Below are 25558 nucleotides of genomic sequence, written 5' to 3'. Positions count from 1 at the left end.
AGTTCCTTTGGGCTTTTTATGTTTATTTTGTATCATTATGCAATGCAAACCCAAATTTATGCGGGAGGTCTTACCTCTTGCCTTATTCTGGACAAGGGCAGTGTCTGTTCCCATTTTTACACTGATGCAATGTGCCCAATACATAATGCGTATAGCATTCATTCTCATGTACATTCCAAATGCAACTCTGGCTATGAATAATCTTGAATTTGAGTGAGATTTACAGGCATTAACCAAGGATTAAATGCAAAATGATGATTTTCACAATTTTTATCAGCACAATTTTCCCAAAAATTACATTAAATTAAGGGTAACCAATTTATACGGGATGGTTGGAGTATCAAACCGACTCCGATTTGCAATCTGAAGTTATAGGGATCTGTATCAGATACCTAATGGTTAATTTGAACCCTCAATTGCACCAAAATACAGTGATTAGCATTGATTAATCACTGATTAGCAAATTAATGCTCTGGTTTGTGTGCAGAAAACAGAGTATGTGGGGAGTCTAGATCTGGTGCCTTCCACTTCAAATGAGCTCAAATGCTTTCAAAGGCATCAATAGCAATGAGTCTAGTAGAGGATTAAGCCAAGAAACATAAGATTTGACCAAATAATGAAAGCTTAATCTCTGTTTTACCAAAGTCACCTGCAGATTTGATGAAGAGCTTGGATCTCACTGTAGACTTGATGAAACTCAATTCTGTCTTCACCAACTTCTAGAGCATGCTTGATTACACCTTGGGCTAGGAGGAATTGAATCAATTTGACTTGCACAAGGAGAAATCTTCAAAATGCTTCAGAAAAACGGTGCCCAGAAATCAACGAAAATCGGCAGTCCTTCGTGGCGGTTTGCGCATGTAATTGCATAGGCTGGAGCCCCTTTGGGTTAGCTACCTTGGGCTAGAATGTCTTGGCAAATGATTGAGTATGCAAGGTGCTAGGGCTCCTCCACCGGGTGAAGGGGTGAAGTGAAAAATAGCTAAATTTTTTATTATTTTCTAATTATCTACTAATCTTAATTAATTAACTAATGGGCTCATAAACCTAATTGATTCTAGGCATGGCTCTGATACCATGTTGAAATTTGAGCATTGTGATGAGCTATGGTGGATCATACACTAGAATCAACATCATTAACAAAGTGATTAGCAAATGATTAAGATGTAATTAGTGAATAATTAGCAAATAGATTAATGTAGGCATGGATACTCAAAAACCAGCAAATTCTCATTAAGGCTATGCCTCAATTTATAGAGTTTACATCAAGCATCTAATCCCATTGATTTCTCCATGATTCTCTCCCAGAATATCTCCACCTTTTGCCTGATTCTCTCCACCTCTTCTCTTTTCCCTGAATATCTCCCAGAATATCTCCACACTCCTAAATTCCCTCATGCTACCCATTATTCTCTCCCAGTAGATTCTTCTCACCTTTTCACAGGTTCTTTCACAATTACATCTCCTCTTTTACAGCCTCTATCCAAGAGCTTGTTCCCACACACACCCTATTCACTTGTATATTTCAACATTTCTTACTAAGGAAAAATTCATTGTGTACATGATTTTTTTGAGCAAGTATGGTATCGTTCATTTTTTTTTCCTTCAATATATCGTCTCTCTCCTTAAAGTTGTGAATTTGAATATGCATATAGAGAAGGAGATAGATAAATAGAGGAGCTTGGGAAGATAGTGAAAGAGAGGGACACCTAGTTTAGTAGTGCTGGAAGTAGACCATGTAGTATTGCCCGTTAATTGAATAAAAAATAGTAATCATCATGACAAATATGTGTGGATTTTCTCTTTTTGGTTAGTTAGAGGAATCTCATTTTGAGCAAGTACAATATGGAATGGGTCCAAGATTGATTTTGGGACAAAGGCAATTATCTCAAAAGAAAAATCAACCTACTTCAACAAATTGATCTTGAAATGCGAAGCAAGGACCGTAAGTATTACTCTTCACATATTATTTATTTGCTTATCTTAATTATTATCAAGTTTTTACAAATTTATTTTTCTCTCTCTATCCCTCATCATGTCAAACCCACAACCTCCTCCTATTTCTAAGCAACTTCTATCTCTTCAAGCTCAATTAAATGTAGAACGAGCTCAGAGGATAGAATTGGAAGAACTTCTTTCTAATAGGAAAAAATCAAGAAGTGTTGAATATGATTTTAACATTAGATGCATCATCAAAGAAACTTTTTGTGAACAAGAAAAACAAAAAGGAAAGAAAATTAGTTGTAAAGCTTTCACATTTCAAAATTTTGATAGCAAGAAGGATGCAAAAATGGTGTAATCATAGATTAGTCAACTTGATGATTATTTTTCTGGGGAAGAATTTTCCAATAAAGATAAAGTTAAGTGTGTAGTAAATCACTTGGTTGAAACGACATCATTATGGTGGAGTGCAATCAAGAAAGAATGTGAAAGACCTAGGACTTGGAAAGAATTTCAAAAGCTCATCAAAAAGAATTTCTTGCCACCTCAATATAAAGCAAGAGTACATCAACAATCGGATAGGCTTTGTCAACTTGACAAAGAGACTATACAACTTTATGTGGAAAACTTTTGGCAAGTTCTCATTCAACTCCAGCTCATTGAACAAGTGAGAACAAAGGAGAAAAGACGCAAATTCATTACTGCATTAAAGCCTACTCTTCAAGAGGAGATCGACATGTTTCAACCTCATTCTCTCTCCACGGCGATCTCTTTGGATTTCAATTATGAGCGAAATAATGGAGTATCAAAGGACAACAAACCACCACTGGATTCTCATGCTAACAAATTTAGAAAATTTATTTCTTTTCATAAGTTTAACATGTACATTAATGATACCAAGGGTGTTGCTTCAAACAACAATAACAATCGTGGCGCTAACAACAACAACAAGAATGATGACACAAGAAAAAGCAAGATTTTGTACCTCAAGTGGTGACATGTTACAATTGTCAACAAAAAGGACACATTGCTCCCAATTTCCAGAGAAGAAAAAGAAGTCAACATTCGGGCACATGTCAATATGATTGATGGTGAAGAATGAGTAGAGGATGATGACTTCTCTCTCAAGAAAGTAGGTAATTTTGAATATTTATGGTGATCTAGGTATGCCTAAACCTATTGAAAATAAAGTTTCACTTCATACGCTTCTAATAATAATTAAAAAATGATAATAAAAGCATAAAATAAGCACAAGAAAAAACATCCATTAAAATTACAAGAATATATTATACCTAACTCTATCATTGACCACATGAGACCATTACTGGGTGAAAGCATGATAAGGTGGACTGAAAAACTATGTCCTGGGGACAATGGTTTACAACTGGTTCTGAAACACTTTTATGCACAGTTAGAGAATTAAAACATGGTTGTTTAATCTTGTTTCACATTTATTATATCTAAAAGGTACTAGATAAATTGCTAAATACATCTTATGATGATATTAAATCCACTAATATTGGTTATCTTCAAGTGTGGTAGTAACCAGTGCAACTGGTGTACAAAGTGCACCACCTTATCATGCTTTATAGGGTCATGAGAAGAGAGGCAGACTACTAGATCAAGTGTCAAGGAAGCTAGCTCTGATACCAATTGTTGGAATTAGGGTTAAGGTTGCAACAATGCACAAACACAAGATAGAGAAGCTTGAGAGAACACAAACTCACTAGATCAGAATGAACAAATGTGTGCCAGATACAAAAGATAAGTACACACCCCAAAATGAGTAGATAAGACGGTGTACATACATACGGGGAAAAAAACCTCCTAGTGTGAGGGAAAAAGTGCCCCGACGGTCCTAAGTGTGTTCACACACATCACTACCATATAATGTTACAACTCCTAGCAAATATTTGTTTCCTTCCATACATTTTCATTCTACAGGTTTGTTTTAAAGTTAAATAAAAAAATCCACTATAAATCATAAAAAATTGGGAGGAAGTATGCATCTTTGATATGTCATGGCAAATTATTGGCTTGTTAACTTTAAATATGAAAGCCATTGAATTATCGTGGCAAAGTCTTTGAGTTAGGTGTTGTTTGTAACAACCAAGTAGAAAGTTAAGTTTTTTTTAATTATAGGCCTCATAGGTTGGGTAGTTATATAATGACCTTGGTTGTAGTGCCTTTGGTTAAAATACACAATCAGCTTTTCAATCATCAAAGAGGACACGCACGTATGGTCATGTTTTCATATTTTTAATGGAAAGTCTAGGAGTCGTAATGAGTGGCTCATAATGAAAGTCATTAATGTAAAATATCTTGCTTAAAGGCTTTTTCAAAACATAAGAATGATTTGGGGTCAATGTTGTGATGAGTGACAAGGTTGAAGAAAGAGAAAAGTATGACTTAACATTGGCCAATTTGAGATATATCTTAGTGAAATGTAAATGATGATTTGGAAGGTATGTATGGATGTACATTTGTATGCAATGGTAATTATCAATGACATGGGGACCTTGGGAATAAATGGTGCATGTAAGAAGCTTGCAGGAACACACAATGGTTATACTTGTCACTTGTGAGGCCAAAGCTTGTGAGAGCCATGATGTATTGAGTCAACTCATGAGAGGTGTAAATGCTGATGTGCCCCCATTTTCTACCAAATAAATCCGAAGCTTTAAGATATGAAGAGTGCCAAATGCTGAGTCCAACTTTTTCTTTGGACCTAGTGAGAAGTGTGGCAAATCTTGAGGGAAAAACACAACTAAGAAGCTTGTAAGTCTTTTTAATCAAATAAAACCTAAGCTCTGAGCTATGAAGTGTGCTAAATGTTAGAATGTAAAGTACAGCATGTTGAGCCCAGCTTTCTCATTGGAAGTAGTGATTTTTTAAATCTCAGTTAAAAACCTAAGCATTGCCTTTATTTTTAAGGGTTGAAAAAAACATTTTTTTTGAGCACGGGCACTGGTGAATTGAAGAGTTAGGGCCAAATGAGACTAAGAAGCATACATTATTGGCTTGGGGCGGTGTCAAGGTGAAAAATGTGTTGGCTATATCAACAAGTAATGTTGGTGTGTTTCTTGCAATAAAGTATTTTGAGGCTTTTAAGGGTTAGAAGTGTGGTGTCAAATCTTGTAATCTCTGTTCATCTGTAGCACCAAATCTAGTCATCAATTTGGCGGTCTGCGGCCCAGATATTACAAAATATAAATATATTTACATTTGCCGAAAGTCGCCGAAGATAGTGGATAAATTAGACTAATTTTGAAACTCTAAATATATATTTGTAGTAATAAAAAAACCTTGCTATGTTAGCGGCAGCTGCAGTAGTCGTCGCCCACAACCCCGTTGAGAGTGCCTCTGAGTGAGTGTTCGTGCAGGGGGGATCGCACTTCTCTGCACGCCCACAATTTTCTTACAATTGCATGCTCAAAGATCGACTTCTTCTTTCAAGACATTAATTTTTCTCCTCTGCCCATCCCTCGCCTTTCTGAGCGCTGCCCATCGTCTTCTTCTCCTTTCTTTCTCATTCCTTGTGCCCACTGCAGAAATCAGTAAGGTGATATGAAATCCTGAACCTGTACTGCGCGCGCGCACACGTAGAGAAAAGCTTGTTTTCTGTGCGCGCGCCTGCCCTTGTTTATTTTGAGAGAGAGAGAGAGAGAGAGAGAGAGAGTTAACGAACCGCTTATAATTACGCGTGTCAGAGAGAGAGATGGAGCTGACAAGAGATCAGAATGAGCTACTGTAATCAATCATCACATCAATTGCTATGTGTGTGTGTGTGTGTGTGTGAGAGAGAGAGAGAGAGAGAGAGAGAGAGAGAGAGAGAGAGAGATGATAAAGCCAATATTCAATGCCACCGTTCCCATTTGCAGTTAACCCAGAAGTCCCTCTTTACAGATTCAGCAAGAGCTATGGGCGAGTGATGTGCAGCCATTGGCTAGTGTATATATTGTGCAGGCACTTGGCTGGTTTGCAAAAATCTGTAGTAAGCAAAACAAGAACTAGTATGTAGCTTCCAATATTGAAGATAGCCCCACCACCAACAGCAGACCAGCATTAGGTTTCACTTTCAATGATGGAATCTAAAATGGACCAGTACGAGATCATGGAACAGATCGGCAAAGGTGCCTTCGGCTCTGCCATTCTTGTCTATCACAAGCTTGAGAGAAAGAAGTAAGCCTAACTCCATCGCTAACCTCTAATTAGCTCATTTTATCAAGATTTTATTGACTGAGATGGATGACTAGAAAGCCTAGCTCCATTTTGAACCTCTAATTTAGCTCCATTACCTTGTTTTCATCGATTAGAAATGATGACTAGTATGCCTATTTCCATTGCTAATCCCAAATTAAACCCACAATCAGCTCATTATCATGTTTTTATTAACTAATAATGATGACTAGTGGGCCTAACTCTATTTTTAAACCTCTAACTGGTTTATCAATGATGGCTGCACTATCAAACAAGCTCATACATTGGTTTTTTAACTCAAAAGAATGGATTTACTCATCAAACTTGACTTGTTATCAGCATCAAGATTAAAGATTGAGGTTTTAGAGATCTTGTACATGCCAAAAAGATCTCCACATAGCCTTCCAATAACATATGCTTTAATTATCACATTGGCAGGATGATGGATAGCTCTTAAAAATTAGCTAGTATATATGGTTTCTGATTGAACTGTTGCAATGTGCACAGGTATGTGCTCAAAAAAATAAGACTTGCACGCCAGACCGATCGGTGTCGTAGATCAGCACATCAAGAGGTCCACATACATAACCCTCTTATACACCATGTGCATCTGCTTGTCAGCTTATAGATCAAAGACGAAGCACACTCTGAACATCAGATTCGAGCTTGTTCCTTATCAAGCTTCGTAGGTTTGGTTTTATGATGTTAACATGAACATCACTCACCTCTGCCCATTGTGGGGTTTCAGATGGCCTTGATTTCAAGAGTACATCATCCTTTCATCATAGGCTATAAAGAATCATGGGTAGAGAAGGTATGTGTACTTTGTTTATCCCTACACACACACACACATCTCTCCCACCCCCCCACCCCCCGCAAAACACACACACACACACACACAGACAGAGAGAGACAGAGAGAGTTATGTATCTATTTGTTTTTACAGGGCTGCTATGTATGCATTGTCACAACCTACTGTGAAGGTGGTGATATGTGAGTTGACATATTCTCTGTTTGTGGAAATGACTCATGGTAGCGATTCTTGTAAGTCCCAATGCAGGTAGTGCCATGCCAGTTCGTCTGGATCTGACCATGTGCATGCATGCATGGATGGTGCAGGGCGGAGTTCGTAAGGAAAGCCAATGGAGTCTACTTCTCGGAGGAGGTGGGTAAATATATTGTTTCTATGTTGCTAGTTTTTGGGGGTTCCTAAAAGACTCCTGATTTGGTTAAGGGTGTATGAGTCTTGATGTACTGATAGAGGGTCTTCTCCTCTTCAGAGACTGTGTAAGTGGTTCTCGCAGATTCTGTTGGCTGTCGATTACCTTCATTCAAATCACATCCTGCACCGCGATCTGAAGGTGCACAAAACATTTAAAAATATAAAACTTTTCTGGATTTGTCACAAGCATCCATCTCTGGTTGGTCTTTCCATCCAAAGCAATGGAAAAGGCCATGAATTTTCTGACTTTTTTGGTGATTTTTGTGAGCAGTGCTCAAATATCTTTCTGACTAAAGACCAAGACATCAGGCTCGGTACGTCTACTATGTTCATTACCTTCCAAATGCCATACTTGAGTGAGCCCAACAAGGCAAAGCCAATTTCATGTTTCAGAAATCTTTACTCTATGGTGCTTTTTGTCCATTCCTATCAATAATGCTATGCTCTTAACCTGGCCACAGGAGACTTTGGGCTTGCAAAGATGCTCAAGGCAGATGATCTTACCTCATCGGTAAGCCTGTATACTTTAACCTCTTCCATCATGCTTTATTGGCTGAAAAAAGAAAGAAGGCCATATACAATTTTCTCACTACATTTTCATGCCAGGTGGTGGGCACCCCAAATTACATGTGTCCAGAGCTGCTTGCAGACATTCCCTATGGTTTCAAATCTGACATATGGTCCCTAGGTGCAACAAACATCTATTCTCTTTTACTGTGTGCATAGGTCTTTCAAAAGACATTCCCTTTGATGATGATGACTTGTTTTCTGCAGGCTGCTGTATGTATGAAATGACTGCACACAGACCTGCATTCAAAGCCTTTGTAAGTACTCAGAATCTTGTCAGTAAATTCTTGTTACGATCACGTTTGTGCAGGTCATGCGATTGTGATAGCAAATACAGTCCACATTTTGCAGACAGGCAAGTATTAATTGGGCTTGATAGCCCGCTGTCCATGAGCTCCAAAATCCCCTACCCGCTGTTGTCAGATTCTCTGACAGCACTGACAGCAAGAACATGTGGGCTGTATGTGTAAACTTTGACGGCTCTAAGCTTCATATTTTTGCATTTGGTTATTCAGAGGCTAGACAACAAGTAACATTTGGAAACTCTATCCTTATTCTACAGGATATGCAAGGCTTGGTGAGCAAAGTCAACAAATCTATGATTGGACCTTTGCCAAGCATGTACTCTAGTGCCTTGTAGGTCTATCCCCTGGTTTGTTTCATTCCTATCTCTATAACAGTTTTGAACATATGGTGCAGTCTTGACCATAATGTTTTGTGATTGTGTTTTTGCAGTAAGAATTTGATAAAGAGCATGCTCCGGAAGAATCCCGAACATAGACCCAGCGTGAGTTTACAAACTTGATAAATGCAGCTGCATCTGTGTTGTTATGCATTAGTTTAGCTCTTTATAGCCTTTCACCATCTTGCTTTGCACATTTTTTGTGTTGATATGCCATAGTACTATTGACTTGACTCGTTTTCAGGCTTCTGAGTTACTAAAAAACACTCATCTGAAACCCTTTGTGGCTCAATGTCGGCTGCAAAGTGGCCTTATCTTGGCCGGAACTCCAGAACGAACTGTACACAACTTTCACCTCAATGATGAGATCATAGATATGAGCCAAGATACTAGCCACCTCAGCAGCGACAGGGAGAGCTACAGTATAAGTACAAAGAGCAGCCCTAAAAAAGCAAATGCTTACCTCCACAGAGGTAACTTAGTGGTCAATGGTGTGGGTGATGTTGAAGTGTGTGACTGGCCCATGTTTGACAATGAGAAAGACATACTGGAAGCTTCGAACAGAGTATATCTGCCAACCAGACCTGCTTCTAATGAGGCCAACATGGCAGCATGGACCAATGAAGTTGAGAACTACTACGCAGCTGGCATTCGTCGAAAAAATCTAGAAGACTTAGATGATGCCAGAGAGGCTGGTCCTGGGAAGATTCAAGTAAAACCTCCACATGCAACTGGTAGCAGGGTGAGTAAAGGACTTCCTCCAGTGACTACCCCTTGGACGCCCGACAAAACAGGTGCTTTTCGTTTGAAGACTGAATCCACAAAGAAAATGATGCAAGAGCATACTCCGAAGCATGCATCAAACTATGTAAGTGCAGTCTACTCATACCAGCCGGAGTGTAAAATGCTCCTCTTCTTTTTAGAAATAGGTGAGTGCTGGTGCCATCTGACGTTGCAATGATAACATTTTGTACAGCCAATGACCGCCAATTCCCCGAGGATAAGAATTCAAGCAGAAGCCTTACAAGAGGATACCGAGGAGAGGGCTGCATCAGCAAAACACAAGTCAAGTGCACCAACTACCCCCGTGTCAAGGAGAGTTTTGCCTCCTCCCAGCAAGCCCATCAATGTTACACGCAGGAGCACCTCGCCGGTGAATTCTCGCCAGATGCTTGCTGCTGGTAGCCCAAAAAACCTCACCCCAAGGAAGGCTAATGCACTTCTCCATGAAGGTGAACCTGCCATGTACCAAGCTGCATTGGATGCTGCAAGAAGCTCTGCATACAATAGAATGGCTGTAGGCTCGTCCAGAGGCCACACCGTGCATAACAAACATCGTGGTATCATAGAAGACATGCCCTTGGAGTCTCCCCGACTGCCAAGAATATCTGACTCCATCAAAAAGGCTGTGCAACTTGTTGGATTGAGAGGCAATCATTCTCCTGATGTCTCCGTCAATGCTCCAAGGATGGATTTGATTCCAGAATTCAGCCTGTCCACACAAGACATGCTTGTCTCTGGGAGAGCTGGAAGCAGTGAGAAACAGTATAAGGGTGCTACAGCTCAGAATCAGCATGCTGGAGAAGTTTCAGACTCTTCCACACCTGCTAGTGGAAGGAAGTTCAAGTCATACATGCCATCATATGAGATTGCTACCTCATCGAATTTCCCTACCCGCTTTGATGATGAGTACGAGCATGGTGATAAAACCCAGGAGAAAGGCATGATCAACATCAATGAGAAGGTGCCCGCTGTACGACCGGCATACAATGATGTCATACATGTGATCCGGCATAGCACATTCCAACTTGGTGGGGAGCAACAAGACCGAGAGAGTGAGTCTTCCAACAAAATGGATATCAGCAGACTGCTGGATCTACCAAAGTCTGATGTGGATGTACTGTCCGTACCCATGGGCACGACCGTTGCCAGTCGGCACATGTCTGAGCAGCATGTCAGTGTTTCCAACCATGAGATTGACGTCCATAGGACAAAGAGCTTTGATGTGAAGTCTTACCGACAGAGGGCCGATGCGCTCGAGGGTTTGCTGGAGCTAAGCGCCCAGCTACTTCAACAGCAAAGGTTGGAAGAGTTGGCCATTGTATTGAAGCCATTTGGGAGAGGGAAAGTCTCACCAAGGGAGACAGCCATGTGGCTGACAAAGAGCTTAAAGGGGATGCTAGGGGATAATCAATACGATTTGGAACTGGATAATTGAGAAAAGAAAAATATGCTGCAAGGGCTTCTAGAAGCTTCTAATAACCTTCTAGAAGCTTCTAGAGGCTCTGAAAGAATCATAATAAATGTTGCTGGACATGTGCTCAGCCCAGTGCCATTGCAAGACCATAATGAATGTCATTCCAGCGTCTGAATCTCAAATAAAGATTGAAGTAAAGGGCACCTCTCTAGGCTAATCGTGGTTGCAATTGAATCGAATTCAGCAGAAAAGCAAACACGAAGGAAAGGGTACCTGGTGCGCGGCCGGATCAGGGAGAGCATGGTTGGTCCCTGGGACAAGGTACACTACATGAGGATCGAGCGTTCGACTCGGCAGCTCTACCTGACAGCCCAAAATCTTGCCCCTCAAAATTCACTTGCTTTCCCATTGTATAAGTTGATTTAAGATGTCTCATACATTAGTGTGAGGTGTCTTGCAAATGTGGATGCGCATTAGGATGAATACCGTACCTCTCACTTCATTATGCATGCACTAGTTCTCCGTTAGCATATGATACATACAGGTTTCCAAAATCTAGTATCTAGCATGTCTTCAAAAGTGACTACCTTGTGGCCATGGAAGTATTTGACCATGCTGGAAAGATCTATCTATGTGCTGTTCGAAGTTGGGACCTTCATTGAGGTCATTGACTAGATGCTCTTTGCTTGGTTCTTGGGTACCTCCTCAAGATGAGGATGATGAGCTAGAAGAATTGATATGTGGTGAACTTGGTGTAGTAAAGGTCATTAAAATCCTTCATTCGAAGCCACATCTCCATGGTGGTCTCCTGTGCCTCATTAATGGAGATGTCTTAATGTGGGTGAGCCACACTGACGGTGTGAATGGTAGCATCTCCGATGGTGAGGGCTTGCTTGAGAGGTAAGTGTAGACTATTTAATATGGTTGGAGGATGCCTCGTGGGTTGTATTGGTTTTGGTGACAAAGTTACTAGCAACGGTAGGTTGACTTCACACCTCAATGAACGAGTCTTCGTGGTGGCTAGCATGGTCAAGCAAAGTAGATCTTCACTGATGGAGTAATACTCAGCCTTAAAGGCAAGACAGTGTTCGACAGAGACTCACGAGGTTCCCACACCAAATTTACTGAGGGATTTTACCCTCCTACGACAACCAAATCTCAATCTCCACCCCCATCAAATAACCCCCATCAAATAAGGACCAAATTGAACTTCCATATACTATTGTTGGTCCACCTTATCATGATCAAGGCCCTGCACCTCAGGAAGCTCCTCCTCATCAACAACGTGAGGCCGGCCTCTCCGCCTTTCCTCCCAAATCCAAATGCACATTGGCATCTTGTTAAAAGGTAGTCCAAAATTATGGAATGACCTAAGGGATTGGATGAACAAAAACTACAAGCTTCGGTGGAGGAGGGAGCTAACTCAGATTCCTCGAATGAATCTGACCCCCATCATCCTGAACTACTACATCACCACAACCCAAAACCTAAAGGCGCACCAACAATTCAAGTAAATACTTGGCCACTACTTTGAAGGTGATGACACCAACACAGCCTTACCCATTTCCTATAAAACGGACATGTGGTCAAAGGCATCCTAGATGGAGGTGCTGGCGTAAGCATCCTCACAAGAACATGTTGGGAAAACTAAGGCCCCCACCACATTGGTGATCAAGCTTGCGGATGGGAAATTTGCAAAACTCTTGAGCCTAGTGCATAACCTCAAGGTAAAAGTCTATGACATGACATTCAACCTCACATTTGTAGTCATGGACTTTGGTAATGCTGCATATGACACCAGCTTGGGTAGACCCTTCATGCGATAAACACAACTGATCCATGATTGAGACATGCATCATGTCTACCTTCGTAATGGGTCTCAAACACTCAAAGTCAATTTATATACCTGGCACTCACATCCCATGGCCAAAGCTCCCTTTTCCGAAGACTCTGTGACCACCACTGCCAATGGTCCACACCAATCTCATATTCTTGAAGGCATGAAAAACTCTTGGAAAACCCACACTAACAAAAGAAAACACTTACATTCAAATATCACATGAAATGTGTCTAATGAGTGTTGGGTATTTCATTCCTAAATTTTCTATTATAAATAACTAGTTGGAGTGCAAATTTTATGTCATAGATGCAAGAGCACTCCAAGGCCGGATTATCATTAGAAAAGAATGGATTGATGCCACTCACTTCCAAATCAATTGGCGCAAAGAAATGGCCACCATGGAAATCAACAACAAAAGGGCTACTGTCCTCTTGTGTCCCCAAGATTACATCATACACACACCCTCACCCTTGACTACCCTTCCCCCCCACGCCCCATCCTCATCACCGGCAGTCTGTCTTGTTACAACACCCCATGCCTCTCCAAAGCCGTCAAAAGGCCACTGTAAACACCCTCCAACAATGACAATCAAGCTTTGTCATTGACAATTCTACTCCACTCTACATCATCGACCACCCACACTACAAGCACCCCGACCTCATACCTTTATCATGACAATCAATGGTGGGTGCCCAATAATCTTCTTGCAGCTCAGGGCTTCTATGATGGCTACATAGAACTCTCGATCCCCAAATGGCCATCTCTGAAACCCAATCGCAAAGAAACCCACTAAGCCAACAAAAACCAACCCCAAGCCATAGCTTCAATGTTGGCTATCATGAAAGCAACACTCGTCTCTGGCTACCCAAGAACGCTACTTGTGCTCATCCCCCACAATACATGGAAGTTGTGACTAAAGGTCCCACAACCATTGGTTAGGCAACCCCAAGCTCAACGCTAGGTTCCTACCAACGTGCTCAATGCTCAAGGCTTCCATGAAGGTAACACACACTTGTGGCTCCCCAAGCCATAATCAAAAGCCTATCCTCAGCCTCATCGACCATGAAGCTCCACCCTACCCCTTGACTTCCCACCAACCCAAGGGGTATTGCTACAAATGGCAGAGCTTATCCAACCGTTCAAAGATAAACTCAAAGGTAAGCTCACAAATCTAGCCACCTAGGCCACTCAGTACAAAACCCTCTTTAGGGGTGCTGACCAATAAACACATGTAAAAAATAAAAGAAATGTCTCTAGGTGATTAGGAATATCTAGATGATTAGGATCATGGACACACCTTTTTCCCTCGCCCATACACAACACCTGCAATTCTCACAGGGCTCTCTCCTATGTGCACACACCGCACAAAGCTTCATCATCGGAAGCCATCCAAGTACATCTCATCCAAGTCCATCTCTGGATGGGGGGACCATGGTGGGCGCAAGCCTGGTCAATGGTACGACCCATCGCCTGGATCTTCTTAATCACCCCCGCTTCACCCTAGTAACTATGCTTCATGCCTAATCCATCCAACCCATAACTTCTTCTTCGGCTCAACACCTATGGATCCTCACCATTAACTACCACTCCTATCAACACGGGATCCTAAAGCTCCAATGACAAAATAAGACAAAGCACCAAAAGAAAAAGAGAGAACACTGCAACCCGATACCTCAACATCCACGGGAGCCAAGATACCCATCACGGTGTCTTGACAAAGATGCTCAAGCTTAATGAAAATTGCCATTGATAAGCATCTTGGAGTGCAAGCAGTCTCCATGCGAGTTGCCTCCTTGTCCCTTTGGAATTCCCCCCTTGCTACTTGCTTTACTAACACCATTATTTTACTAGCTCTTCCTTCCTCATACCACCTACCACTTGGATACTACCACTTGGATACTGGTCATTAAGTATTCTGTGCTAGTCTACTCATTCATGTACTCGGACTCCTCTAACGAGGATGTCATTAAGTATTTCGTGCTAGTCTCCTCATTCATGTACACTGACTCCTCTACTCATTCACGTACTCTAACGAGGATGTCCCACTCGCAAAGGTGACAAAAAAAACACACACAAAAACGTACTATTAGGCACATACAAAAAAGTGAATTCATAAGAGCCCATCAGACTAGATCGATACTTAATCTCGCCAGTACTCCACTAGCTTCTTTCCATCTTACTAACTCCCCCATCTCCTCTCATTTCCGAAGAGGCGAGAGAACCAACCAAGTGCGACACTTCCGAGCATGCCTCGACAACCTCTAACCGATCATGAGGCCGCGATCGACTTTAGGAAGGGGAGTATGTTAACTACATATTGGTTAACACATTCCTACGACAACTATGTCCGCACACTTATGTAATGGGCGCTCGCATTATATTCTAAATCCCTAAAGACACTCCCAACAAGTATTGAGCTTCGAAGGACAGACACAAGAGGATCTTGGTCAGTTGGCCAATCCATAAAGAAAAGCCTTGTAACTATGTTTTGGGTGCCCCGCTCCCAGGCGCAGCCTAGTGGGAAAAGGCTTGGAACTATAAAAGACAATTTCTCTTGTGTGTAACTGATTCTCCCATTTGTGCAATAGAAGTGGAGTGTTCTCTCTCATTTGTGTGTAACTGATTCTCCCATTTGTGTGTAACTGATTCTCCCATTTGTGCAATAGAAGTGGAGTGTTCTCTCTCTCCCTCTCTCTTGCAACTCTAATCTAGCATGTGTGGTGTGATTACGGTTAGGGTTTGGGAGTGATTAGTGCTAATAATCACTTGTTCTCTCTTGCTTCTTCTCTCCCTCTTGGTTGAGTGATTAGGTTGCCAATGTGATCGTCATACACACGGAGATCTCAAGCGATCTTCGCGAGAGAGGTTACATCACCCGTTGGAATAGAGCAACCGCGGGGGTGACAATGAGTGTGGAAGGATGGCAGTGATGAGTGGCTATGGTGGAGCTCTTGAGCCTTGCTCGATCTCAGTGTGGATAGGAAACTTCCCATGACACGTTAGGGTAGGGTTTCCTTAACAAAACTGAACCACTAAGCTAGCCTTAGTAATGCCAGAGATAGATAGCAAGTTCTTCTTGATTCCTGGTATATATAATACATTTGAGAGCATGATTGTTCCATCATTTGTTGTAGCAGTGAAAATAATTTTACCAACTCCTTTTACATGATAAGAGGATTTGTTTACACATGTAATAGTATTTCCTTGTTGAATAAATTCAAGTTATGAGAACAAACTGCGATGAGAAGTAATGTGCTTCCTAGCACCACTATTAAAATACCAGACATGTACATCTCTAATAGTGTAACAGTATTTCCTTGTGGAGCAAATTCAAGTTATGAACAAACTTCGATGAGAAGTAATGTGGTTTTACTAGCACCGCTATTAAAATACCATACATGTACATCTCGAATAGCCATGCATACATTCTTATGCAAAAGGTAAAAACAGCATTGCACGATGATGACAGCACAATCATCTTATGCATAGTTTGCAGATTCGTTGTTTTCTACATTAGATACTAACACATCAACCATATCTGAGTCTTTCTTTTTCTCCTCCAGCCCAATGCTTGCACTCATTAATGTAGTGACCAGGTTTCCTACAATAGTTACATTTTTCCTTTTTCTTTGTCTTGTCGCCTTCCTTGTCTATAGGCTTTCCCAATGACTCTGATTTCAGATTGTAACCACCTTGAGGAAAGGATTTATCTTTGCCTCTTTGTTGACTAGCAGCAAAAGCCTGATCTCCTATACGCATGCCAGATCTATTTTTCTTAGATTACCCTTCTTGCAAGAGCATAGAAACCAACTCCTCAAACTTCAAGGCATTTGAATTGCCTTTCATAACATGAGTTTGATGGTAAAAGAAAAACTTTGATACGATTATGGCAACCCATTTAAGATAGTAGGCACCAATGAACTACCTGGATATACTTCATTAACATTGGCCAACTACTCCTCAAAATCCTTCATTTTGGTAAGGAAACTATCCATGGATTCTCCCTCATTCATATGCTCTAACTCTAATTGCTTGCATCGATAAGCAATATGTGCTTCATTACGTACATGGTATAATGACACAAGTGCATCCCAGGAAGCATGACCAAATGTGAGGAATGATACTCCTCTTGATTGACAAAGCAAGCAACACATATGCCTCTGCATCTCTTCCATCCCACTTTGTTTGTTTCTATGTAGGAGGTATGCTATCCTGTGGTAATGTACCATGTGAAATTGAGTCCATGTCTACAGATGTATCTTCAGCATTTTCATCAAAGGAACCAAGATATTTCTCAGTACCAAAACCACAACATTCCATATTCCTTTGGCTACCAATACATGCCACATCGTATAGGACCATAACGGGTAGTTGGTCTCGTCAAGCTTATCCTCAGTGCAAATAACATCCAAAACTGTCATTTCTAACAATACCCAAGCAAGTAATGTGCTAAGTGATCCTTTGATACAACCAAGGTGGCTGCTCTACTAAGGCCGATGACAATGGAGACCTGCAAGGTATATGAAAGAAATGTAGAGTAACATGAGTAGAAATTTTACTCATAAGTTTTAGAGATCGATCGCACTGAAGTGTCTCATATACAATATCCGGTGTGGTGAGTGTTTGATGATGCTTTTACATGTATCTACACACCTTTCTCTAGTAGATCTGACAATACTACTCTAGAATTTGATGAAAAATAGTGAAAATATGGTCCCCGAATATGTCTACAAAAAACCAACAACCGTGCGAACGGCCCCCAAAATGCGCCCGAAATAAAAATCTGAGTGTAAAACTATAGTATATAGTATTGCACACTTCCTCTTTCTTCTCCCAGAAGGGCTCCTTGATCTGATTCAATAAGAAGACATGCAAGTTGGGGTGAAGGGTAAGTATCAGGGGCAAGGAGCGTATGCTCTGATACACCAAATGTTGGGAACAGGGTTGCAGGAATGCGTGCGCGTGCGCGCACACACACACATACAATGGAGAAGCTCACGGGAGCACACAATGAGATGAATAGATAATAAATGTGTGTTGTACAAAGATGATAAGTATACCCCAAGATGGGTGTATACTAGCACGGGAAAAAAACCTCCTAAAAAGGGGAAAAGTTCCTTGGTTGGTTCTAGTGTATTCACACACATCACTACCAAATATTGCTACATTTGATTCAAGCACCATTCTATGAGCTAACATTTTTTCCACTCTCACCTCAAATCTAAAGCACTCTAGTATGAGGGAAACCCATGACTACTCAAGACTCATTACATTATATAAAGCATCAACATCAAATTTGGAATTAGGTGCTCTCCAAAGTGCATAGAGAATAACCCTTTTTTAATGGAGAAACCTAGGGGTAGGACCTAGCCTTGAGAAATAATGAGAGAAAATTCTTACAAGGGATTGAACTCCTAAATATGTAGTAATTGGGTAGAAATATTATTGACTTGACATATAGCATTATTGAGAAGGCTAGTATTCCATTTCTAGACATGAATAGAAGACATAAATGGAAGATATAGAAAAGAGAAGTGTTATAAGTAAAGGGATTGAACTTCTAAAGACGGTAGAAAAGGCTTTTTTAATTTGACTTAACAAATAGCATTATTGAGGAAGCATTATTACAAAAGCTAGTGTATTCAATCTCCTCAAGATGGTAAAAAAAGCTTATTGACTTAACACATAGCATTATTGCAAAAGCTAGTAATTGATTTCTAGTATTACTATAAGTTAAGGAACATGTGGATATAGAAGAGACATGCATGGAAGATAGAAGTGTTATAAGTTAAGGGACACAAAAAAATCCATGTATGAATAAAAGAGACATGCATGGAAGAACTTAGTGTTTTAAGTTAAGGGACTCAAAAAATCCATATGTGATTAAAGTCATGGTAATCATAAATTTGGGTACATAACTATAACTATAAAAATGATGATCAGAAAGAGGGAACATGCATCCTCATATGGCATAGACAAAGAACACAACAAGTAACAATGGTCCTTGCTTCCATGATCAAGACCCTTGAAGCCATCAAGCTTGACTAGTGGTTGCCAGCTCCTCTCCTTCAAGCACTCTATTCCTTTCTATCACTAAGGAAGCTACTTTTTAGCTTCTTGCAAGGACACACACCTCTTACTATGTATGTTAACACACACCAAGCATAGATAGGAACATGAACTAAGGATAAATCTAATCTCTACTCTTAAAACTTTGTCTCTCACACACATAACAAAGAGCAAAATGCAAGTAGAAGAATTTAGCATAAAGGGGGATAGTTTCCATTCATTATGAGATAATACCTTATATATAACTAGCCCTTATTGGCTCGTATTCACACAGGTTTCCAAAAATCCTAAGTTAACTCTTTGAGTTTGGGTGTGGCTAGATTTCTTATAAAGATTACAACATTTATAGTGCCTTTTCATGGAACTTATTCTTCAATCTCATGTACGTTGGAGAGTGTCTAGCTAACCCAAAATGATATTAATATCCCTCCCTACCTTATGTAGATTATGTCCTCAAATTTTAGGTATGGCCTAGTTTGTAGTGGTAATGATTACGATGTGCCTGGGGCCTTTAGAATGTGTACCTAAAGTATATGTATGGTTTAGAAGACAATGTTGACTAAAGTATATGTATGGTTTAGAAGACAATGTTGACTATATCTGTAAAAGTCTAGTGCATATAAGAAGGTAAGCATTGAAGATGATGATAGTCCATCATAACTTCTTCTATTGGGCCTCTATTCATGTCAAAGTTAAAAAAAATTGGATTATAGCCTTCACACCTTTCTTGAATCTACATGTTGTGACCATTTCTAGATTAGGTATCATTTGCCAAGCTCTGATCCATAGTAGAAACTATTGCCTCTTTTTCTATAATGTGTTTTAAGCCAAACACAATTGGCTAAAAAAGGGGAAGTTACAACATATGTTTGAATCTCTTTCTTTCTCACCTTGAAATTCCAGTCAAGTAAACCTTCTTTTCACGGGCATGTAAGTGAGGTTGACCCTCAAAATTAGTATCTCATGCACATACACCCTTGCAAACTTTTTTATACACAGGAGTTATGTTCTCCACACTGGCTAAAGGCCTCTATTGCTGGGCATGTAAGTGGGGTTGAGCTCCATCACCCACTAGTATCTCATGCACATGTATCCTTACAAACTTATTTATATATAGGAGTTATGTTCTCCACACTGGTTAAAGGCATCTATTGGTGGTTGGTTTATCTTCTATAAATGTACACAATATTGTAAGTGACCAAGCACATTTTTAACAAATCTTGTAATTGTAGGTTAGCTAACCTGGAGTGCTTGGCCATGTTTTCCCATAAGGTTCCTTCTCCTACCATGTGCATCAACTCTATCCATTTTGGACTTTGTGCTTTGATAGGTTATGGCATACATGGTTGTTTCTTGGGATTATCTATATGTGGATCTATCCTTGTAGCTGTATTAAATGGAGTGATCTTTCTCCATGAGCGTCATTCACATTAGTCTTGCCTTTAGAAATAGACTACCTATTTTAATCAATTCTTCATAATTTGCATTACCTCCCATGTGGGGTCTTATACCACTTGTTTCCACTTTCCTTCCAAAGAAACAATGAACATTGATGAGCATTCACTCAAGGACAACATCAAGCTTGTCAACTCACTCAAGAAAAACATCAAGCTTGTCAATTCTCCCCACAACAAAGTCTACTCAATCATGAGGATGCAATCAACATTAGAAAGGAGGGATGTTAACCCATTTTGGGATTGACAAATGATGCCACTAATATTCTACCTCAAAGTGCAAAAGATGAACATGTTAAAAGGATGTTGTATGATCAAGCTATGAAGAAATGATTTTCGAATCTACAACTTATACAAGCACTCATAATGGTCCACAAAATCCCTCTGATGGTTCTTGCTCCAAGAGTGTGTGGTGTCAAGCTAGGATGACTCCCATGTGAATGTACTTTGTAGGTATTATGAATTTAAGCATTGTGTAAGCAATAGGTTACTTATGAGCCTTCGATGCCTGATCAACCATAGTTTAAGTATGTGTGAAGTATATAAGTCGGTTTCTCTCATAATATAATTCTCTCCCATTATGTAATTGAGTCTTGCTCTTGCTTCTCTACACTATTCTTATATTTGTGTAGCTACCATAGGTGTACAAGAGAGAAGTGTCTGGCTAGCATGAAATAGATTGGGAGGAGTACAATAGTGTAGAGCTCTTTAAAAGAAGAGAGAGTTGCATTAATTATAGCACATTGGCAAGCTCTCCATGATTTATTGAGTCTCATTATTATTTTGTTTATAGATATGAGTGAGAGAATAGAGAGTTCTAGAGAGGACTAAACCAGCCTATAAATATAGGCCCATAGATCTTAGCTAAGGTGTGCCTAATCATGATAGTCTAGTAATTATTGGGGTCCATATGGTGTCCTACCTTATGGATAGGGGCAATGGTATTTGTGGTATAAGAGGGAGGCAGGGCTTCATATAAAGCCCCATTTATGATCTATGCATTTGCACAAGGATAGGGACCAAGGTTGTGGATCCATGTGTGAAGTTCTTCATGAAGAGGTCCTCATGGTCCTTGGATCTATCATTATGTATCGACCATTGTGTAACTTTAATAATGTGACATTGGCAATGGAGAAATGCTAGCAAAGGTAGGGTGGCGAATGTACAAGGTGGACCTAATTCAGAATGTCATCTAGGTGGTGTATGTAGGTCTCCCATATGAGAGGGTTAGTGATTTGAGTGTGGGTGTCTTTTTCTCCTCCAAAAGGCACCATAAATCCAAGTTGTTCACACTCAAAATGAGTTCATATAAATAATACTTGTTCTTGTCAAGAATTCATGCTTCTTTTGATAGGTGAGGCGATGGGGATCTCTCTACATTTTACATGTAGAGACTTATCAGACTCTATTCCCCACAATAGGTGAAGCCGTATGACTCTACACTCATCATCATACCACATATTTTGAGCCCATTTGAGGCTTTAATCTCACTAGAGGTTCATCTCCTTTTCCCATAGGAGCTAAAGCCATGTGACTCTATAGTCATCATCATACCACCCGTTTTGAGGCTCTGAGCTTACTAGAGATTTGTCTCCTTTTCCCATAGGAGGTGAAGCCATGGTAATCTTGTCTATTGTGTTGCCCACTGCTATGGATTTTGTCTCTACTTTGGTTCAGCATTCTTGCAAGATCCCTATTGGGCATTTTGACCATTCCTTGTGATCTTGTCACAGTCATCACTTCTAGTGGCTTTTCCTCTCCTACCCCATGGTCTATTTTTACCATATTCACAGCCGCATCATTTCCTGCTGTGTTCGCCTCCCTTGGTGGCCTTGCGTCCTATAGTTCCTGCTGATGGTGCTAAAATATGGGGCAGTCATTCTATCTGTGCCCTAGACCATTACACTAGAAGCAGGGTCCCCTTGGACTGAATCTTCCACCTTTCCCAAATATCCCACCTCCTCTTCCATATGGTCTGTTGATTTGAGTGTTGAGATATCGAGCTCATCTAGTGAGGCGGTGGACACTGATGACCCGCCTGGGGGATAGGCCCCACACTTACACCACTGGCATGGTTGGTGAGATCATGGGTGATATGCGGCCAGTGGGATGACAGGTTGTGTGTGACACCCATTCTAGAGACTGGCATAGTTATAGCACCAGGTCATTTTAGTTGGGTTCACACTATAGAGAACCCTAGTATAAATTTGGCTGAGTACCTTTTTCATAGTGTGAACTCTTATCTTTGTATATGGTGTGTTGAGTGTTGTGTGAAGAAGAAGAAGATTTTCAGCCTCTCACCTTGTGTGTTCTCTTTTAGGGTTTTATGAGTGTGTGTGTGCTTGCAAGAGCTCAAGCTCTCTTCTCCCCTGCATCTTTTCATGGTATCAGAGCCTGGTTCATGCTAAGGGTTGAGCTGCAAGCAAGAGAAGCACAAGAAGCGGTACGAGGGTAAGAGCTTCATCTACTCTTCCCTATTTGTGTTGGCGGACTACACCCTTGTCGGGAGCTCTATGGGAGGCACCGGCAAACGATCTCTGATTGAGGAGCTTTCTTTGCGAGAGTAAAGTTATAGGGCAACAAATATATTGTCCAATCGGACTGAATTTTTCAGGCTGAAAACGCGTTTCGGGCACGTTAGGACCTCTGGTTTTCGGAAAGCAGGCGATTTCGAGCACTGCGGGTAAGTCATCAATTCTATGCAAAACTCTGTTTTAAGAACTGCAGGAAGACAGATTGGTTGTGCAGACATTGTGTGTGCTGTAAGGAGGTCAAACAGCTGCCACCATTGGGTGTATGTATGCACATTGAGATCACTGGTTGTGACATTTGAGTGTAGTATAGTACTGCTGCAGAAAATACAGCAGTTTGTGTAGGACAAATCAGAGTGTTGTTTCTGGTAAATTTGTGTGTCTGGCAATATGTCAAATGATGGCATAAACTAGATTGTTGTCGAGAAACTTGACAAGAACAACTTCCATGCTTGGAGGTTTAGGTTGACAAATTTCCTGATGGGAAAGGGTTACTAGGACTACATAGAAGGTGAGCATGAAGAGGCATTGGAGATATCGGAGATCAATCCCACATGCATTGATGAGGCTGTTGGAAATGTGTGTTGGGAGAAAGCTATGGATGAGGAGATGGATGCACTATATGGAAATGAGACTTGGGATTTAGTGCAATTGCCTGAAGGCAAGAAAGCCATTGGATGCAAGTGGGTGTACAAAGTAAAACATAACAGTGATGGAAGCTTAAGTAGGTAGCCACAAGGCTAGATTGGTAGCCAAAGGATATGCACAGACATATGGCATTGATTATGAGGAAACTTTCAGCCCAGTTGCCAAGATGGCAATAGTGAGAGTTGTGATAGCAGTGGCTGCGTCAAAGCAATGGTCTTTACATCAGATGGATGTAAAGAATGCATTCTTGCATGGTGATTTGCAGGAAGAGGTGTATATGTTGCAACCACCTGGTTGTGTGTTATAAGGATGTGAGTCACCCCGAGCATGTTTGCAGGAGGTTGAAGAAAGCCTTGTATGGCTTAAAACAAGCACCAAGAGCATGGTCTGACAAGATTTCTGAATATCTTATCACTATTGGCTTTCATGTAGCCAATGCAGAGTTCTCGCTGTATGTCAGACACAGTGATAGAGGGGTTGTGCTTGTTGTCATCTATGTAGATGACCTGATCATTACAAGGGACCATGATGCAGAGATCTTTGATGTAAAGATCTTGCTTAGATAGAAGTTTGAGATGAAGGATCTGGGGGAGCTCAAATATTTCTTGGGAATTGAGGTGATTAGGTCACCACATGGTATTGGATTACTGCAGAGACTGTATGGCTTGGATATGTTGTCCAAGTATGGTATGATAGGCTGTAAGCCAGATCAGAATGGCAAGTTGAGTGCAGATTCAGGAGAGATTTTGGAAGATCCTACTATGTATAGGCGCATAGTAGTAAGCATGATCTACATGACGATCACCAGATCAGATTTGAGCTATGCGGTTGGGTTGGTGAGTCAGTTTATGCAGGTTCCTCGGAAGCCGCATTTGGATGCACTGAGGTATGTGAGGTCTACTTTGCATTGTGGACTATTTTATGAAACTGGGACAGAGATATGTGTACATGGGTACACAGATGCTGATTGGGCTGGTAGTATCTCAGATAGAAGATCTACTAGTGGCTTCATGTTTTCTTTGGGGAGTGCTGCTGTGACTTGGAGTAGCAAGAAGCAGCCTACGGTTGCTCTATCCAGTATACAGAGGTTGAGTACAGAGGTGCTACCATACAGAGGTGCTGCTATGGCAGCATTTGAGGTAGCTTGGTTGAGAAAGCTACTTGCAGATTTGGGTCTATCAGTGGATAGACAAGTTGTCATTTTGTGTGACAACATTAGCAGTATATAGTTGGCCAAGAACCCAGTTTTTCATGCTCGCATGACGCATATAGAGGTCCACTACCATTTTGTCAGAGAGAAGGTTTTGGCAGGAGACGTTGACCTTGTTTATGTCAGCACACAGGATCAGGTAGCTGACATCTTCACCAAAGCATTGGGTACAGAGAAGCTCCGCAGATTCAGGGCTTTACTTGGTGTACATGAGATGGAGTTGAGCTGCTCGAGGGGGAGTGTTGAGATATCGAGCTCATTTAGTGAGGCGTGGACACTGATGACCCGCCTAGGGGATAGGCCCCACACTTACACCACTGGCATGGTTGGTGAGATCATGTGGGTGATATGCGGCCAGCTGTGTGAGCCATTCTAGAGACTGGCATAGTTATAGAGCCAGCTCATTTTAGTTGGGTTCACACTATAGAGAACCCTAGTATGTATTTGGTTGAGTACCTTTTTCATAGTGTGAACTCTTATCTTTGTATATGGTGTGTTGAGTGTTGTATGAAGAAGAAGAAGATTTTGAGCCTCCTCTCACCTTGTGTGTTCTCTTTTAAGGTTTTGTGAGTGTGTGTGTGCTTGCAAGAGCTCAAGCTCTCTTCTCCCCTGCATCTTTTCATTGAGGCCCTCTAGCGAAATTGGTTGATGGGGCGGGGGCTTGCTGCCTACCTTTCCACCACCCTTGGGTTCCTGTTCCGTGTGTTGTAGTAACACATCTCTGTAGTATGATTGTCCCTTCCACAGGTAGTGCACACTTGATGTGCTCCCCTTAACTGCACTCCTCTTTTGTGTGCCCTTGATTGTTGCACCTCATGCACCAAACATCCAGTCTGAGTCTGGATCCTACATGTCCTCCGACAATCTTGGCTAGGGTGGCACTTAGTTCTTCCTAAACTTTCTCTACATACTTCTTGCCTTTCTATTTTCAGGGCTTCCGCTCTTTGGTATCCGACTCCTGACTAGATTCTAACTCTGAGGTATCTTATCCGAATCA

General features: G+C 41.0%; 1 protein-coding gene across 1 annotated transcript; it reads left to right on the top strand.

The window, feature by feature from the left end:
- The first annotated feature begins 5210 nt into the window (after positions 1–5210).
- On the top strand, positions 5211–11599 carry LOC147603063 (serine/threonine-protein kinase Nek3-like). Its single transcript, XM_086797056.1, has 15 exons — positions 5211–5503; positions 5823–6123; positions 6649–6715; positions 6890–6955; positions 7088–7134; positions 7261–7306; positions 7422–7502; positions 7635–7677; positions 7825–7874; positions 7970–8051; positions 8138–8187; positions 8493–8566; positions 8666–8717; positions 8857–9480; positions 9589–11599. The coding sequence occupies exons 2-15, from the start codon at positions 6023–6025 to the stop codon at positions 10828–10830; spliced, it is 2625 nt and encodes an 874-aa protein (XP_086653182.1). The 5' UTR covers positions 5211–5503; positions 5823–6022; the 3' UTR covers positions 10831–11599.
- Positions 11600–25558: the final 13959 nt, after the last annotated feature.

This window comes from Cibotium barometz, chromosome 65 (assembly GCF_041138505.1).
Source record: "Cibotium barometz isolate CiBa-2024 chromosome 65, ASM4113850v1, whole genome shotgun sequence".
Classification (NCBI taxonomy): domain Eukaryota; kingdom Viridiplantae; phylum Streptophyta; class Polypodiopsida; order Cyatheales; family Cibotiaceae; genus Cibotium; species Cibotium barometz.
This window is presented reverse-complemented; position numbering and strand designations above follow the sequence as displayed.

Bases quoted from the DNA above. Each gene is read 5' to 3' on its own strand.
- LOC147603063 (XM_086797056.1), top strand. From the start codon at position 6,023: ATGATGGAATCTAAAATGGACCAGTACGAGATCATGGAACAGATCGGC. The intron at 7,135-7,260 runs GTGAGTTGACAT...TGGATGGTGCAG, and splicing joins TACTGTGAAGGTGGTGATAT to GGCGGAGTTCGTAAGGAAAG. The intron at 9,481-9,588 runs GTAAGTGCAGTC...CATTTTGTACAG, and splicing joins CGAAGCATGCATCAAACTAT to CCAATGACCGCCAATTCCCC.